Source organism: Onychostoma macrolepis, chromosome 16 (assembly GCF_012432095.1).
Source record: "Onychostoma macrolepis isolate SWU-2019 chromosome 16, ASM1243209v1, whole genome shotgun sequence".
Lineage (NCBI taxonomy): Eukaryota > Metazoa > Chordata > Actinopteri > Cypriniformes > Cyprinidae > Onychostoma > Onychostoma macrolepis.
Genome location: NC_081170.1, coordinates 24,901,068 through 24,920,506, shown reverse-complemented (window position 1 = coordinate 24,920,506; position 19,439 = coordinate 24,901,068). Strand labels below are relative to the sequence as shown.

Genomic DNA, 19,439 nt, shown 5'->3' with positions numbered 1-19,439 from the left:
TCCATGGTGCTCAGGCATGTGGAAGTGTCACGATTTGTTTGTATGTGTGACTGGCTATTATTCTTTCAGCACTGTTTATGTGGGCGGCTCAGGACTGAAAGCGTGTGTGGGCATAGCAGTTGCTCGGGCTACAAACACTGGCCCCTGACAACACTGACCATCCACTGAATGGACGAGACAGAGATGGACAGATGGATGGTTGCTGTGTCTGGAATCTATGTAACGGATCTATTTGTTAGTACACCAGGACAACAGAAATCTTAAGAGGTGGGCCAGGGAGAAATCGCACCCTACGACGGCTCTGATAGTGTCTCGGCCCCAGAGTGCCGATGGCACCAGTAAATGTCATGGCTGTTGCATGTCGTTCTGAAAGAGTGAGGGGGAAATGAGGACTGCATGGCAGCAGTTCTCCTTACTGACTGATTGGAGATCAGATGCAAAGGTTGCCTGCAAGCGTAAAGATTATGTTCATACGTTCTCTTATTAGATGCTTTAGTGTCTTTGGCTGACATTTACCTGTGTAAATGCCAATCTCGCCACTTCCCGTTTCCATGAAAATGCTGCTTAGAACCGTTAAAATCACTCTTAGTTGTCAACGAAAGTTGAAGCTTTCATTTTTTTGTGAGTTAAGACCCACATGCCTCGTTTTTTTTTGAGACAAGATGTAGGATTGAGATTTGAGATGCCTGTAATGGCTGGACCAAACCTTATCTCTGCTGATAGGATGTTGATTTTTGTGACAAATTGGTCAACATTGCCAATTACATCATTTTTAGTATGGATGATATCTGTACTGAGCTGACAGACCAGGCTGGCTGGTTAACTCCCTGCAGACCAGAGTACTGTAAGGACAAAACATCCCCATGTCACATTTCACCACCAAATATAAAGACAAATAAGATTTATTGTGCATAAACAATCAAAGCTTATTTTTAGAGACTTTTTTTTTTGTTTTGTTTTTTGTTTGTTTTGTTTTTTTTGTTTTTGCAATGTAATGTTAACATGGAAATTAGGCACATTTTCACACCAGTTGGCATAATGTGTAATGTACCCAGACTATTTTTTTCATGTAATTTTCATTTTTTCCCAAAGAGATGTCATGCATTCGTAATTTATTTTTCTATTTTCAAATGCCCATTATATATAGATTTTGTTTTATCCTTATATTGTTTTTATTTCAGACTTTTAATCTTATTTTATACAAATACCTCATGGAAATATGAATTATCCCATGAGTAAAACTATGGTAAGCTAAACAATGGTGAAAAATGATTTATTAATAATAGCTAAATATAATTAACTATAAATAAATAACTATTCTGACATGTTTGCATGAAAATAATTGCTAGAGTACCCTGACCCTCAGCTGTGACATAATTTCCTACAACATTCTGTTAGTGTACTTGTTTACCGTGGAGGCAAAAGTATAAAGGTGTAAAGTGAAAAGCATGCTTTAGATTAAATATGAGACATTATGTGTGAAGAAAATGAATATAAATTAAGGTAAATATCTAATCAAATTAACCAAATATTTGTATTGTTTTTCAAGTTATGTAAAAAGGTGTTAATACTAGGGCTGTAGCTATCGAATATTTTAGTAATCGAGTATTCTACCAAAAAAATTATATCGATTAATCGAGTAATCGGATAAGAAGAACTTTTTCTTTATTAAAGAGCAATACTAAATATACAAGAGAAAATAAGACAGGTCTCTTAAAATGAACATGTCATTTGTTTCCTTTTTAGAAAAAAATAAAATTTTTATTGCTGAAATTGCATATATCAATAACTGAAAACTAAACCCATTTAGTGCATTTAATTGCCATATTACATTCAAAATACAAATATATAAAAATCAATTTCAAATTACTTTAAAAAAGGTAAACATAGTACAACCTAAAACTAAGACATAAATCAAAATAAATAATAGAAATAAAATAATAAAACCTAAACATCGTGCAACTTCACTTACAAGTTTCAGCCTAACTACAGCTCAGGCGTGACATAAGCCTTTACTGTCTTCTTAGAAGGCTTTGTGGCTTTTGTAAGAGGCAAAAATTAGTGGGCAGGAAGCTAACGTGGAACAAAAACAAGAGTCCATACACATAACATGTGTTAACACATTTTTCAGCAACATGAATTTAAAGTTATTTGGAGAATAAACCCTCTTAAACGTCTCTCTGCATACTGGTGTGTGTGTAATCCTTTAAAGGAGCATGTGGTTGCAAACACAGTGCTCTGTATGTAGTTACAGTAAATGGTAGGGATGCACCGAAATGAAAATTCTGGGCCGAAACCGAGAATTCTGGATGTGCTTGGTCAAAAACCGAAACTGCTTTGTAATAATTATTTATTTTATTAATCAATAATATAAAGTAGTTTTGTAAGACTTTTTAATTTTACTCAATTCTAATGAAACACAAGCCAATAAAATAACCACATTTTTATTGAAAGAAAATTGGACAGAAAATATATTAATATTAAATATCAATGTATTATTTTTATTCAGTTCTATGCAACAGAATCAGACATAACTGTTGTTGTTGTTGTTGTTTTGACTAATTATCCAAATTATGTATAGTCCTGCAAACAGGGTTTTCCTTTCTCAAAATGGGGCGGAGGTGGTACCATCCTGATCATGTGCATTGTGCACACAATGTACCCACCCTTCAAGTGGCTGAAACAAACACTTTTTACACGCAACATAGTTTAGGTGTTATTATAATTATAGCTATGATTAAAGCAAATTACAATTATAAAGTTATGTTTTATTTTCTCTCACCTAATGTTTTATTGTTATTTATTCTTAAAATAGCCTTATGAAATGTTTTATTTTTCCTCAGAAATTCTGTGTTGTGTATCTGATTATCAAATGAAGGCATAAAACATTAATTTTGTTTATCTTTAAATTATTGAAAATTAAACTTTTTGTCAAACAAAGGGGATTTACTATTAAATTAAAACATGGAAGAAATGTTGTGTGATCATTCCTTAAAAAATAAAGTTTTCATAATTTTAGTAGTAGTATACATACACTGTAAACAAAATTCCGTAAAATTTACGGTAAAAAAACGGCAGCCGTGGTTGCCGGAATTCTACAGTAAAAAAATACGGAAACAACATTTTAGGTTTTACGGGTTTAACTTCAATTTACAGTTAAATACCGTAATTTCATTAACTGATATAATGTTAATATACCAACCTTTTAAAGTACTGAAATCTGTTTTGTACCTTTGAAATACACTGATAACCAGCAAATGCAGGTGGTGATGAGAAAGTCACATGATGAACCAAAGCCCATCACAAGCATCTTTTAAATAATAACATATATAGAAGGTGCACAGTCTCATTCACACAAACACTAAACACCATCATGGTGAGACTCATTAAACTGAAATATGCAATAAACATTAATTTAACATTAGATGTAACATACAACCCTAATAAATATAACTGATTAGAAAAAACTAAGAAGAAACAGTTATTTCAAAGAAAAAACATTAAATTCAAAGAAAATTTGAAATGCAACGCAGGGAATTCTGGGAACGTCAGTTTATGTTTTTTTCCCCCGTAAATTTTACAGGAACTTACCATTAACCATTTAACAGGTTTTTACTGTAGCATTTTCACAGTTTTTTTACCGTTAAAATCACGGTCATTTTTTACAGTGTACATTCTGCTGAACAGTAGTAATATATTTCTGCTGCAATGTGTTCAAATTAAACTGGACTTTTATTTTGACGGGTTGCCGTGAATACCTTTACATTTCTGTGTGAATATGATATGACGCTAGTTTTACTCAAATAAAACGGTGAAACGCTCATGAAATGACTCTCCGAGCAGTTCTGGAGATGTTGTTCGTGTGTTTATGTCCTCATTGAGATGGCAGACGCTGAAATCACTGCAAGCGTCACGCGCGCTTCAGTGTGTGTGTGGTAAAGGAAAACGCGTGTTTCTGCCATTCAGAGATATGATCGCGTCATATGAGTTAATGCTCATCAGATCGCGTAAATCAGTGGGAAATGAATAGAAATGATGATTCTGTGTATAATAAAAGACAAGGGTTTTTTTTTTTATTTTGGGGTGAAAAATGATCCCGACATGTTCTTGACAGATTGCATGACAGTTACTCATAGCCTGACACACAGTCCATTACTATGTGGACCACGATCACTTTATCCAAGTGGTGAAAAACTGTGCCTCTGGACACCTGCTACTTTGCCTGAGGACTGTGTAAGTGGGCCAGTAACCTGGTTGGTCTGAAAGCTGTGTAAGTGAAAAGCTCAGTATTTTCTCACCCACCCAGTTGACCCCATTTACTTCTGCAAACGCCCGTCATTCAGAAAGATGGATGAGTGATCCTAGTCACCGGGCTGCTTGCCTATTAAAGACCTAATGGAGCACATACCGGACACGAATAAGCCTTCAGTGAGAAAAGGCCACCGTCTCTCTCCCTCTCTCTGTTGTGTCATGATAAAATGGTCCTATTCATTAGGCCTGCTTACTCCGTTGTACCCAGAGAGAGTGTGTGTGTGTCTGTTTTGTATTGGCTCTTGTGTTTTGTTGGTAATTGTAGGGGTAATGATGTTTGTTTGGAAGCAGAGCGCAGACAGATGAGAGATCATTGACTGTTTTGAATAAACAGACTGCAGAAAGGTGCACACTTGAGTTTACTGATTGCTCGATGTGCGTCACTGTTCTGTCAATGGACTCCGTGTACCATGAGTGACTGTATATTTCATGATCTTATTGTCAATTAATTAATGTTGTTTGCTGCAGGTAATCTATTCCTGGTATATTGAATAGTTTCTTTGGTACAGAGTCACTAGTCGGGTTTCCATCCAAAGTTGCGAATTTAACTTATGTGATAAAATATCACGTAAAACATTTGCGAACGAGCACCGTTTCCATCCAACAAGTCAAAGAGAACAAAATCGTCACTTCCTGGTAAACTGGTACTAAATAGCCTATAGAAAACTAGGATAAGCTACTGAATATAATCATTTTCATATACGAAAACTGAATTGCGCCTCAGAGCGATCAGACGAAACACAGTAAATGCTGTCATTGCTTTCGGAGGTGAAAGCTGCTGTTTGGGAACACAGTCATGTAGGACAATTATACAGAAATACTTTGATGACAGACTTTGCTCAGGCATTTCAGAACGACCATAACAACATTTCGGATGCTGTGAACGAGATCAGTCCGCTGCTAGTCGAGTTATCCCGTCTCATAGCGCAAAGTCACATGACTTTTGATGCGCTTGGAGGAATTTACTCGCAAAATGCATTTCCATCTCCCATTATTCGCTTTGACCCTTTTTCGCACAAGTCAAAAACCACCTCAAGCGAGCGTAAAAACTTTTTTGCGAATTAAGGGATTTTTATTCGAAATTCGGCTCAGAGACAGTAGCTGGGTTTCCATCACCCTGTTTTAATGCACATTTTGAAGTATTGCATGAGAAACGAGTGATGGAAACCCAGCTACTGTCTCTGAGCCATGGCTTAATGGTTTATGCACATTGATAGACACGTTCAGTTCTGTTGCGTAAATGAAAGATGCAAGTTTTAGTTCAGCTTTTCTATATTTACCACATTCTGTATCAGCAATAATAGTAAAATTGACAAATGGTTTCTATAGAATATTTTAAAGAGCACATAAAATGGCTTGACGAATTTAGTTTTTACAGGAAGTTGAGACAAAATATATCAAACCTTTAGTTAACTTAGTTAACAAATTCATGGTTCAAATTCAGGCCAGTACAGAAAAATGCGTTATGGCCAATAATATTAAAATTCTATACAGTTTTGTCTAAATAAAATACTAAAAACTAAAATCAGAAGTAATTTGGAACATTATAATTTATGGTATATAAATGAATATTCATTTTGAGATTTGACAAAATTATCTGTATTCTTTAATTGTATTATTTAATAATATTATTATATTTTTAATAAGGATAATTAATAATAATATTATTAATTATAACAAGGATGTAACCTAATATTTAGGAGTATACTAGCTAGCATATTGTTCAAACGTTTGGGGGTCATTTTTCTTTTAATGACTTTAGTTTAGGAAGGGGTCTTTCACACTTCTGCATTTTAGATTATCAAAAAACCTCCTTCTGTATGATTTTTATTTTATTTTTTTACTGTGTTTTTGATTAAATAAATTGTCGCCTTGGAATTATAAGGTTCTATCTGCATTCTGAGTGGTTTTGAGATATTGAGCTTCAAAGTTTTGCATTACATATAGCAAAAATGATATGGAGTCTCTTTCCTACATGAAAATGACAGAAACCCTAAATGTATTCTAAATGTACAATATCAAAATCCTTTCAAATTTTTAAATGGGGATTTTTGGAACAGGTCAAATGCAGATAGAACCTTCTAAAAAGTCATTTTCCGCTTGGAATTATAAGGTTCTATCTTGCAAAATATTAATTGAAGCAACAATTTTCAAGAAATACAAGTAGTTTTTTTTATAATTTGTTTTAAATGATAAAATTAGTGTTGTAGCAATGTGTCAACGTGTATGAGAAAGGTAAATTGAATGCTTTCAAATCACATTTATTCCATATTTTAGGACAAATAATTTTTTATTGGTTAAGTTAGGCACAAGAGGCAATACTAAATATTTTGTCCAGTGCTAATAAAAATTGTAGCTAGGATTATAGTGGGTAATTAAACACATTATTTCAGGAACAGTTAAGGCAGCTAATGTTACTCTAATGCATCAGACCATTATTCCACAAAAAGCGGCACAGGGAAAATGGCATTCTCTTTAGATCAGTATGGCCGAGATAACATGCTGACATTTATTGTTGTAATTAAGACCCCATCATTTAAATTTTTGACTATTTGATATTTAAGGCTTAATGTTGTAAAATTTAAGACATTTTCAAACTTTAAACTGCATGAATATTTCACCAATCATTACATATTCAGGTCTTTAGCGACACAGACTTATATCCAGCACGGATGGATCTCTAATTGCTGCAATAGCAAACTCTCCTGAGAAACTCTTTAAGAACAATTAAAAAAATAAAAAATAATAAAATAAGCATACTTCCTTACCTTTTGAAACTTAGAATGGTTCGATTTGAGCAGATGATTTTACCATCACTGCCATCGTCAGAGCGCATTTCCCCAGTTCATTTCCTCATTCAGCATCGTTTTCAGCATCTTCAAAAACAGCATTTTGATCGCTATTCACCATATCCACCATCAATCGACAGTGACACTTATATTTCACAATCATTGCTCTCCAGTAAAGCCATTCAAGCCAGTTAAGTTTTTGCAGATGATATTATTTGTTTTATGCATGCACTAATTATGAGTGAAAAATCACGTCATCATTGTGTTTTAAACAGTGCCACTTTGTGGAATAAAGGTGAATTGCACTTATTGATTCTGCAGACATGTAATTATTGTTTAATGTTTAATCTTTCCCGCTGTTACGGAGCAGTCCGGCGACATGACAAAGAACGTTGATCCTGATTGGTCCTCTTGCGTGCATTCGAAGTGCTGATTTGCTGATTCACAGATAGAACCTTATAGAACCAAGTTAGAGTTTGACTTTGTAGATAGAACCTTTTGGTTTTCTAAATAAAAAGTCCTAAAATGTACAAAAAAAAAAAAAAATCACATAATGTAAATAAGTTGTCACAGAATAAGAATATGTGAATAATTGCAAAGCTAATTTCATTAGTTCTTTGACTATCAAAAGATAATTGCTGTTCCTGTTTGTGGTTGTGTTGATCATTTTTGCCCAATTCCTTCAAAATACACAATAATTTTGGCACAGTAAACCTTGGTTTTAACCTAAAAATCTCTAAATCCCAGGTTTTGAGCTGTGCTGACTTTCAGGCACAAAGAGGATAATTCTTTCTCTACCTGTGGCTTTGGGTTCATATAACAAGAATTCAGCAAGTTAGTGGGAGATTTACTCCTATAGACCTCTGCATTCACCTTATCTCAGGTTCTTGGCAGTTCTCACTCTTTCTCACTCAAAGAAACCATATCCTCCATAGAGGACACACTCAGGGGAGAATGGCCAAATAACTCTATAGTGCTATGTCATATATCACTGTATTGACTGGGAAGGGCACAGTAAGTATTCCAAATGTGACCCTTCAGCTAATTTCATTTTATCTGTCTGTCCTTTTCTCAGATTATTGTGGCATTCTGCTCTACGCACCTTTTTCATAGGGTAATTGGCTGTGAATCAAAGACGTTAATCAATAAGAGAGCACGACGAGTCATTTTCAATAAAGGCCTCCATTATTCCTCTGAGCCAGGCTGTCTGGAGCATTTTCTGTCTGTTTCAAAACCTTGTGAGTTGTCCACCTAGACAGCATTTTGGGCATTTCGGACATTACATTCAGACCAAATGGACTGTCTACCGAGACGTTTTTGAATGTTCCATTCAAACGATGCGAGTCTAGTGAGTAGCCAGCATAGTCTGCGTTTTTGGACATCATAATTACATACAAACCTAGTGAGCTGTCTACATGTCATCATGCATCATATAGACATGTATGTACATTCTATTTAAATGATTTAAACTTTAGTGAACTGCTTACCTAATCAGCATTTTATAGCTGTAAGCGCATTTGAATATTTGATTTACTAAACTAAATAAGTGCATTTTAGTAACCACATACTTTCAAACATTTGATTCAAATGAGTTGCCTACCTAGACAGCATTTTTGTCCATTATAGTACCGTTCAAACATTTAGACCGAGTAAACAGTCTACCTAGACAGTCTTTTTAGACACAGTAGACACATCAAAAATCAATTCAAATGTTCTGAACCTAGTCTGTAAAGTTATTTTTGGCAGTCATAGTCACATTTGAATGTTTGTCTCAACAAGTGAACTGCCTTCATGAACAGCATTTTTGGGCATCATAGGTATGTTTAATTATTAAAATCAAATGATATGAACTGTACCTCTTGACAGTATCATTTGATTCAGATTCAGAGTGCATTTGATTCAGTTTCAAAAACTGTAAAACATCACATTATATGTAATTGTATTATAACATATTGTCAAATGTATGTTTTGCATGTAAGTTATCATTAATGTACCTTAGGTCTTTTGTGTTCAATTTTAAGCTATTTAGTTAATGTTTAGTGTATTATTTTAGTGTCATATGTTACCTTGATGTTTTTTTTTTTTTTTGTGGACAGACCATTTACAGTCAACTTTGATTCATCACGTGGCTTTCTATTTTACAACCATTATATTCACATTCACTTTAACATTATTAACATTAACATTATATCGCTTAATGTCATTTGTAAAATATACAGGCATCCATACGCCATCCCATAATACCTGAAACAGTATCACTGTACGGTTACGGTTCATTTCTGGCAACCACAGCTTTTTGGGCATCATTAGCATGTTTAAACATTTAAGTCTGTTGGAGCCTCCCTCTTGACATCATTTTTGAGCATTATAATCTAATAATCTTGTTCTGTGATTCCCAAAAGGCAGCTCACTAGGTTTGCATACACGGGTCCTGTTTCTCATTCTTAATATATTGTTGTGTGTTTTCTATCCGACTTCCTCCCTCCATCATTCTCTCACTCTTTCATCCTTTCAGCAGCATGCTTTCTCTTTCTTTTTCACTCGTCACTGGATTAGTCAAAGGTCATTTTCCCAGCTGACTGATCTTGGCACGATGGAGCGTTCACACCTCAGCGGTCCCGTTCAGTGCCAAAACCCAAATGCATGCACAAGTGTCACACTAATGAAGATGGAACGTGGGCCTAGTGCCATGAAGTAAATGTGTGTGTCACAAGCTAAATGTGTGTATTTGTGTGTGTGTTTCCCCCAACAGGCTTGTTAGAGAGAGCCGTCTCCTACCTGCTATCTTTCAAGTCATAGAGGTAAGCGTGCTTCTGAGCCTTCTAGTTTCCTCACTCTCTGTTTGCTTGATTCATTTATTGCCTTGGGTTTTCTGCTCTGACTTCGGTAAGCAATGGAATTACCAGAAAATGATGAGCTTTATGGAAATCAGAAAACACTATATTGGAGAAATTGGCTGTGTTGCAGAAATGCATCAAAGTATTTTAAAAGGAATAGATTGGTAGAATTTTATCAGTCCTAGACGGACCTTCACTATTTTGGTCATTTAAAGGCATGAAAGGCTCAAAAATGAACTTCTGTCATCATTTACTGACTCCCATTTCCTATTCTAAACCTTTATGCTGTATATGTATGTATGTATGTATTCATTCGTTCGTTCGCTCGGAAGCATACTTACATAGTTATTTTCCTTATCATTACAGTTCATAGTGTATTTATTGTGGCTTGTGTGCTGCAGTCCTCTAAGACATATGATAGTTTTTTATGAGAAATAGAAAGACAATTGAATCATTATTTGCTTATTTTTTTGCTTTAAAAATAAAAAAAAACTTCACTGCATTCCCTTCACAGAAACCAGAAATGGCATTTTGACGTGTCATTTTAGAATCTGAGTGCTAATGAAATTACAGAGCTTTGATGGAAGGGACAATTTTTATAAAGTAATGACTTTATTTCCATCTGTCACAAAATGGATGAATAGGAGTTTCTATTGAAAATTAAAAAATAAATGAATCAATTATTAATGTATTAATTCCAGAATAAAACTGTTAATAAAGCACATTTCAGATTGACAAATAAATAGATATTTCTGAAACAGTTTAATTGATGTTTAAAAAAATGCAATTATATGTAACAATAGAAACTCAAATAAATAAATCACTTTCCAAACTCATGAATAAAACTGCCAATCAAAAGTTTAGGGTCATTAAGATGTTGTAATGATTGCGTATTTATTAAATTTTTTTATTTAATTTACTTTTAAAATGTTAGTTAAATGCAACATTACTATAATATACAGTATTAATAAATATTCAAATTTGCAAACAAAGAACAACTGAATATTCAGCTTAAGATGGCTGTCAGCAAAGGCAAATGTTTAAGGACATGTTTAAGGACATTACATTAAATTCAACTATATAAAAGCAATTGGGGTAAAAAGAGATGTCTTTGATTTTAGAAAAAAAAAAAAAAATTTAATTCCAGGTTTGGAACAACATGATGGTAAGTAAATGATGACAGATTTCATTTTTGGATGGCCTAATCCTTTAACAAAACATGGTAAAATATTTTATAGTTAAAAATAAATAAATAAATACTGGCAATTTTCCTTAGACATGGTGTGTGCATATGTTTGTGTGTAACAGCCAGACCTTTCCCTTTGAGCATGTTCCCATCCCAGTATCCATTGAGTTATTATGTAAATGAAGGCAGTGGGGGTTTGACCTATCAGAGTGCAATGTGTAATTGGGTTGCAGAGTTAATGGAGTGTGGATGTGAGGCCTTTTCAACAGCAGGTTACATTCTCATTAGAGTGGACCCTACATCGACTGTTAACAGTCAACACACCCCACCTCCTGGAAACTCACAAACACACATACATACTTATTTCCAGCAGGCCAAAGTGAACGGCAGAGCTGAGCAAAAAAACATGCTTTAGATTTATTTTTTTATTTCTTTCTTATAATTTTTTGAAGCTTTCTGGTAAATGGTCATTGTTGAGCTGCCCAGCAGCAATCCAGAGCCAACAGATTTTCAAGAAGTATCCCATGATTGAACCTTTGACGTTCCCATTACCTGAAGTGAAAAATTACCATTACATTAAAACCACTTTTCAAGGTTAATGTAAGCCATAATCCCAGAGTGTCTCATGGACTGTAATTAAATTTTCCAAAGGATATACTTTTCCATCAGCCAAGCTAACCAAATAAAACGTATTATATACGCAAAAATTATAGAAAAATTATAAGTCAAAAAGTGAACACAACATTTTACAATTAGGCCCCAATAGTTAAAGCCCACATGAAATCAAAATTGACACTGTTTACTTTTTAGCGCACATCTGTGGCGAAGTTAATCCACCAAAATTATATATTGTTTTTTTAATCTGAAAAATTTCTTCCGCTCTGGAATGGCATTCCTTCTCTCATGCAGGGCTCCAGACTCATTCTTCCCACTGCTCGCTCTTTTGCGATTAACTTTCTCAGTTGGTCGCACGAGCACATGATTTGGTCACAATCTTTTTCTTTTTTTTTTTTTGCGCTACAAAATTGGATTAATCAGTGCATGCTCATGAACTTTCATCATAGTTTATAGTTATATGGAAATGAAAGTGGTTAACATTCAACCCGTTATTTTTCATCAGTAGTATTATTTGTGATTTGATTTTTGTTCAGTTCCTCTTTTGCTATGTTATAAGCTGGGCTTCGGATGCTTTCGCTTTCGAATTTGCAATCTTGTCGTCACGTTTTAAAAGAAAAGATAATTTAAAGACTAAAACAAAAGATGGATTCATTGTTATTCTTAATTAAAAAGCACAACAATAAAACAGTAAGATACAATGACTAACTAGCTTATTAAATGTTTATTAACAAAAAATTAATAAGATGATGGCATACACCACATGCTGTATTATATACTGACTATTATTCCATGGTCTGTCTGCATACTGGATTCTGATTGGCTGGCAAATATGCAGTATAACTGTTTTATGCACAGGTAGTTCCAAGTCAGTTTAATCACTGTTCCATATTAATGCGCTGCTTTAATTGATGCACACTAACCAACATGCATCACTCGCGCACACACATACGGAGAGAGAGAGAGAGAGAGAGAGAAGTCGGAGATCGCAGATTGTGCTGCACACACAACTTGTCAACGCTTTCCCGCGATTTTTATTACTAAAATAAAAGATAGATACTAGATCGCTACATTATATTCCCCAGCAACGAGGTGATAAAATCGCTGTTTTTGAAGTAATGTTAATTAACACACAACTGTCATCTCTCTCTCTCTCTCTCTCTCTCGATAATCAGTTGAAATACATGCATATATTCATTCAAATAAATGTGGTCTTACCACACTATTTCATCTCTGTGTATGATTTGAAGCGGGCAGAATGCTAGCGCTAACGAGCCGTAACTGACGAAAATAACTGTCATTTTTACCCATTCGGTGAAATATTGCGATGCAGAGGAGAGCAATACAAGTTTTAACTTGTCTATAACTTGGCAAATGACCAATTGACCATGGAATAAGCGGGATCATCAAAGGCTAGCCGTGCATTAATGCACGGCTAGCTGTTGATTATCCCTTACATAAATTACAGAACGTTTAGCAAACACAGAGGAATCAAATAAAAAAATAAATAAAAGAGAGCATCCATAGCGTAACATGAGGTAAACAGCAAAGATAACAAGCTTTTCAAGATGAAAACAAAAAGAAAAGTAAAACTAAACTTGCTGTCGGTGACAGTGCTTGCTTTTTTGTTTGTTTGTTTTTTCCCACAAGAATACGAACATGTTCACCTTCTCTGGTTTAAGAAGCGGTCTGTTACTTTACTTTCACTTGAAAACCATCCATCGTTTCCTCAATATTCGCACTCCTGCTGAAGCGGCGAGCATAAACCAGGCTCTACACTCGAAGCGCTGCACAGTTCAAACGAGTAGCACGGTTTTGTTATGCTTTCAGTTCAGTTTGCCGTTTGATGTTTCGCATATGCAACAGAAATGGCAGCGCTTATAATATTGCAGTGGTCGCGCCAGTGCAACCGCACACAAAATTTAGTTGCACAGGCAGTAAAAATGGTCGCAGTCTGGAGCCCTGTCATGATGTCACTCTGATAACTACTTAATAAAAAGACAGCTGTTCTTATGTTAGCTCAGGTGCATTAAAAAATATTAACAGATAGAACTTTTGATTTTAATAATCTATTAGTAAATTCTGGAATTCACATCAATAAATATTAAGAAATGCTGTATTTTTCATTGTTAACTAGTGAGACTAATGGAAACAAATGGAACTTTATTGTAAAGTGTTACCAATATTATTCGCACGTAGATATTAATGTCAGACATTATGCAGAAAAACATGAACACAATATTACGTCTAAAAGTCAAAATCAGTGTCACACTTCTTTCCCATAATCTTGTCAGTCAGAATATTCAGTATCCACGCTCTACAGATTATTTTTAGTTAGACTGATTGCACATCTGTTGTCTTCATCTACCCGTCTTCTTTCTCTTATGCACTGTTCTGTGGTCTGTAATCACATTTGCTGAAGTTTTCTGTATCGACGAGGTGGGTTTTTTTCACAGTTACAGTGTTTGCTTTGGAAATTCCCTCAGCAGTAGTGAGGCAGTTAAGTCCTGTTTTATTTGGTCAGTTGCTGATGTCTGGCAGGAGTTTCAATCAAACAGCAGGAGAAGATCATTCAAGTGTGCACATTTTCATATTGATAAATTCATTACATTTTAGCTCCACCTCAGTAGATAATTTATGAACTATTTGGTAAGGATGCACCGAGAGAAAATTCTGGCCATTACCAATTACAAGATCATTAGTTGTGATTATTAAATCAGGTATTAGTGTTACTAGTTATCATACCTGGGATAAGGTTTTGTGTTTGTGTCTTTTTTTTTTTTTTTTTTTTAACTGAAATACACAGAAAAATAAGGGTTTAAAATTGTACCTTTTTGGGTACAACAGCTTGTCCCTGGAGCAGTATCCTTAAAAGGACATATTTGTACCTTTTTTACCCCTAATAGGTACATATTAAGGTACTAATATGTACCTATTAGGAGTAAAAAAGGTACTGCTCCAGGGACAAGCTGTTGTACCCAAAAGGTACAACTTTAAACCCTTATTTTTCTGTGTGTAGGATGTTGTGATATGAACAAGTCTTGCGATAAATGAGATGTAGACTACTACAATACCATGTGAAAGATCAATGCTTTTCTTGTGAATAGTCACGACTAAAGGTGAATGTTAGGCAAGATCACAGCTGAATGGCTGCATCTCATTTAGCTGTGACTATATTCATGCTACAGCACAGCCTTTCAGTCACTTACAAATGGCTTCTACATACACCACCATTCAAAGGTTTGAGGTTATTTAGTTTTAGTCGTTCTAAACATACAGAAATCTGTGGGGGGAAAGAACCTGAAATTATCAAGGTTTCCACAAAAAAAAAAAAAAAGTATAAAATATTAAGCAGCACAACCGTTTTCAGCTGTCATAGTAATAAGACATGTTTCTTGAATGCCAAAAATTTGGTATTGCCATTGCAGTATTGTATTTTAAATATATTAAAATTGTAAACAATTAATTTAAATTGTAATCATATATCCCAATCTTACAGGTTTGTTTTTTGCATTTTGCATTTTAATCAAATAAATGCAGCCTTTGTGAGCATAAGAGACTCAAAAATATAGGATAGATAGGCCAAACCGAACTTGTTTCAACCGCTCCAATCAGAGAGCAGCCCAGTCTGTGAGTCTCAGTGTAATTCAGATGCGGTCCATTCATCCTCATGAGCCCTGAGAGGACATGAAAGGAAGCCGAGGACTCTAATGAACAAGAGATCACTAATGAACAAGGAGAGAGAGAGAGGTTTGTCTGACTTCTTTGGCCATCTCAGCGAGCTAGTGAGACGTTAGCTACAGCCTCACATCCCCTTTAATCCCAATCCCTCAATACTGCTGCCCTTCCAGTTCACAATCTGCCCTCCGCACAGAGGTTTGGGCCTGTTTGCTATAACAAGCGAAAGGATTACCGCTTACCGAACATTTGAATTGTGTTAATGTGCTGAGGCGAGTCTTCTCGGTGTAGCCCAAATCCCAAAGCGCCTTATTGGTAAAAACTTTCAAGAAGAGAAAAAAAAGAGTAATACTGATGACAAAGGCTGAGTTGTTTAACGTATATCCAGCCCGTTCAGCTCTTCCAAGATTATGCTAGGAATCAGTTTGCAATTGTAAAACTCACATGTCAAACAGAAAGTCATGTGCAGTTATTCTTTGAAACTGTAAAATCCAGTTTATTTAAAATAATGTACCATCTTTACGCTTTACTTGAGTCACTTAAATATCAAGGCAGCCATGAGCAATTTAAAGAAAGAAAGAATCCTTTCAGGTAGTGTCATTGTATGGTATCACTGAGCGAAAACTTTAATTAATTACTCCAACACAGCTTACCTTAGTTTTACCTTTGTGTTGAATGTGACCTGTCAGTATAGATCGGACAGGAAAAAGAAACCATTAATGTTCTTGAGAGCCGAGATGTGCTCACAGCCACACTTTCTGAGCAAGAAAAGTGCACAGAAAGCTTTTAGCTGTTCTTGTCAATCTAAGGAGCAGAAATAAAAGGAGGAGGCTGTATTTAATGTAGTAAAAAAAAAATGTAAGACAGTGTTCTGAATATTTCCCCTTTAATATGGTTTATCAAGAGGAGAATTGTAAAACCATTTGTCATACTTCTAAGTTAAATAAAATATGAAATAAAATTATGAAAATGTAAATATTTTATTTAATCTGTAAAATGGGATTAGCTAGGTCACTGAGGTTTTTCTAGTTGTAGGAAACTCAGAGGTACAACTACCATGTTAATGCATAGCTATAGGAATAATAATGTAATTTATTTGATGTAAATGCTGGATGAAATGCTGATCCTGTTCCAAATTCAGAAATGGGCAAGGCCAGTCACGAGGGGTCAAGGTTTTACTGGTTAGCGTGGCCCCCATTAGCCTCCACTGATAGATTTTGTAATTATACCAGCTGGCAGTAAAAAGCGTCTTTTAGTCAATCAATCAATAAATCAATCAGTTCTAGCAACGGTTCACAGATATTATATTGCAACCGATGTTTTACTATTGTCCGGTCAGTTTTTTTTTTTTTTTAGTAAGTCGCAAAAAATAAACTAATAAATCCTAAGGACCCACTTTATATTAAATGTCTTTAACTATTGTGTAAATACATTTAAATTAATTATTATATGCACTCTTTGTGTACAAACATGTTTTTACATTGTACTTATATTTAAAAATACTCGTTAAAGACACCTAATGTAAAATGGGACCAAACCTAAAACAAATGTAATATTTGCCAATACCTGTATTTATTTATTTATTTAGATATTTGCCTGTGACGTATATTCAAGTGAAATAGCTTCTTGAACTAGGAAAAAAATGAAGTGCGATAATCGATTTTGTCCATTGGGAATGTTATTTGCTAATTGCTAGGGATTGCTCATTTATAAAACTCCACGTAGATTTCATCCAAAAAGTGTGCGTACCCACAAAAGCTAGATTTTGCGTACGCACAAAAGTTTTCAGATTTATAAAACGTATGCCAGAACCTGTGCAGAAATCCCTTTATAAATCCCAGTCGGGGGAAGATTGTGCGTACGTGCATCTCCACCCCATCTCCTCCCCGAAATAACCATATATGGAGCTTACAACGCCTATTTTTACTGTGCATAACCTCATTTGCATATCATTTCCATGCATATTCCCATCCACATGTTTAACACCATCAAAGGTTCAAGACATTAAGGAAATATGAGATACTTATAATAGAGTTGATCACATTCTTTAACACTGGCCAAATAGGCTATTTCAATCGTTTTAAACAATTCAAATCAAATTAAATTTATGCAGTTTGGCTGATAAGGTGAAAATCTATTAGCTATTTTTAGTGAAAACAAATATTATCCTATACAGCCTATATTTATTGCAGTGTAAATGCAATTGTCTGACTCGGCGCATCACTGATGAAGTATTTTAAAATGGAAACTTGCAAATCTTACAGTTTTGCCTGTTCAAATACAGTGGTATTTTTCATAATGTTTTGGTTTAATCAGGTTTTGTGTATACGCAACAGTTATAAATGAGGCCCTAGGTGATTGGTTCATAATAATCGGACTGCAGAGCTGAGCACCCTTGACTCCAGCTGACCAACTACCATTGAGATGTGAGTGAATGGTAAAGGCCCCAGTATAGTCATGACAAAATCCTGTGGTGTTCTTTGCTGTGGGGTAAAAATAAGTTTATTGCTGTATGTTTTTTTTTACCCGAGCAGCAATATACTGTTTGAGAACATCTCAACAACACCCACCCTGTTGAGAGCCGCATTTAGATGAATATGTAAATATGTGCTGTGTGCATATTTAACACACAACAGAAATGTCAGTGTTGATAAAATGGTTAAGAAAGCATCTGATCATAGCGATGTGCATATGTTTGCACCAGATCTGCAATTTGGCACTCAAGTCAAGTCTCATCATGTTTATTTATATACAATAGACTGATTTTGCAGTATTGCACATTAAAAGTGTCACTTTCAATTAGAATTACATCTTCAATTTCTACTATAAAGCAGATTTCCAGTGTGTTCATTTTTTTAACTGATGTCTGACCTCGACAGACTGAACAGAAGAAATGAACCAGAGAAGAATTCCATGTCAACAAAGGCAGATTGCCACAGAGTAATTTTAGTTCAAAGTTGCTTACCAGCATGCCAAAGTGAAATTTCTGGAAAGTTTGCTCTGGCAAGTTTTTTTCAAACTCTCAAACAACAAGCTAAATTTCACTTAGCGTATAGAGGCCTTAATGATGACGTGGAAAATCTGTGGTAAAACATCCAATTCTACCTTGTGTAGTTAGAAGATAAGGATGATTGTTTCACTTAACTCTGACATCAATGCTGATTTTGTTAAGTTATTTTCAGCACTGACCCAATATTAAATGCTTCCTCATTGTCTCTCCTGCAGTTTGTATGTGTATGTGCTATATTTATGTATGGACTGAAGGTTCCTGATGAATGCACGACCCCTCCACTCCACCTCTCCCAAGGCTCCGTGCGGAAATAAAGCGGAAAACGTAATGATTCCAGGCCTTGAAAATTCTTGCACAGCCTGTGGAGGGGCTCAGAGATTCCCCTGAGACAGACATACCCTTCTCTATCTGTCTGTCAGCCAGCAGAGTTGGCCAGACCCCTCTCTCTATCTCTCTCTTTATCTCTCTCTCTCGCTCTCTCTTTCTCTCCCAAGCCTCACTCAGACCTCTAATTAAAACCCCCATCGATTTTTTTCCCTCCTTCTTCTGCCTTCTTTCTGCTCTTCTTTGTCTGTTTATCATGTTTTTAATCGGCCCCTGGACCTGAGCTCGCTGCAGGATTAGACAGTGTCTTTGACCCGAGAGTCGAAAGACCCAGACAACACCGTCCCGACACCTCCGGTCTTACCCAGCTCCCCCTGTTGGCCTCACCCAGCCTCGGGTGTCTGCCCTGGGGGAGAGATGAGAAGGGCAGAGGCTTGGCTCTCTCTATCTGACAGCACCTCTGCCCTCTCTGGTTAGGTTCACTCTCCACTCTTGAAAATATTAGACGCTACACAAAAGTGGAATTGATGATCTACACTTTTTCCTGTTGCCGGTTTTATAGCAGGCAGTGTTTGCCTTACTGGAACTGATTTACTGCCTTATATTACAGCAATAAGCACCGAAAAGGCTTGTGAAACAGTGATAATACCGTGGTTAAGGGGAGTTGTTTTGCACAACTTGGAGTAAAA

General features: G+C 35.4%; 1 protein-coding gene across 3 annotated transcripts in view; it reads left to right on the top strand.

Annotated features, from left to right (window-relative positions):
- Positions 1–19,439, top strand: part of ulk4 (unc-51 like kinase 4) — a 215,500-nt gene that overhangs the window by 112,306 nt on the left and 83,755 nt on the right. For all 3 annotated transcript variants that reach the window (XR_009266289.1, XM_058746124.1, XM_058746123.1), the window contains exon 31: positions 9,853–9,901. Coding sequence is in view for 2 of the 3 variants with exons in the window: in XM_058746124.1 (XP_058602107.1) it covers positions 9,853–9,901 (49 nt within the window). In the remaining variant the exon portion in view is untranslated. The remainder of the gene's footprint in view (positions 1–9,852; positions 9,902–19,439) is intronic.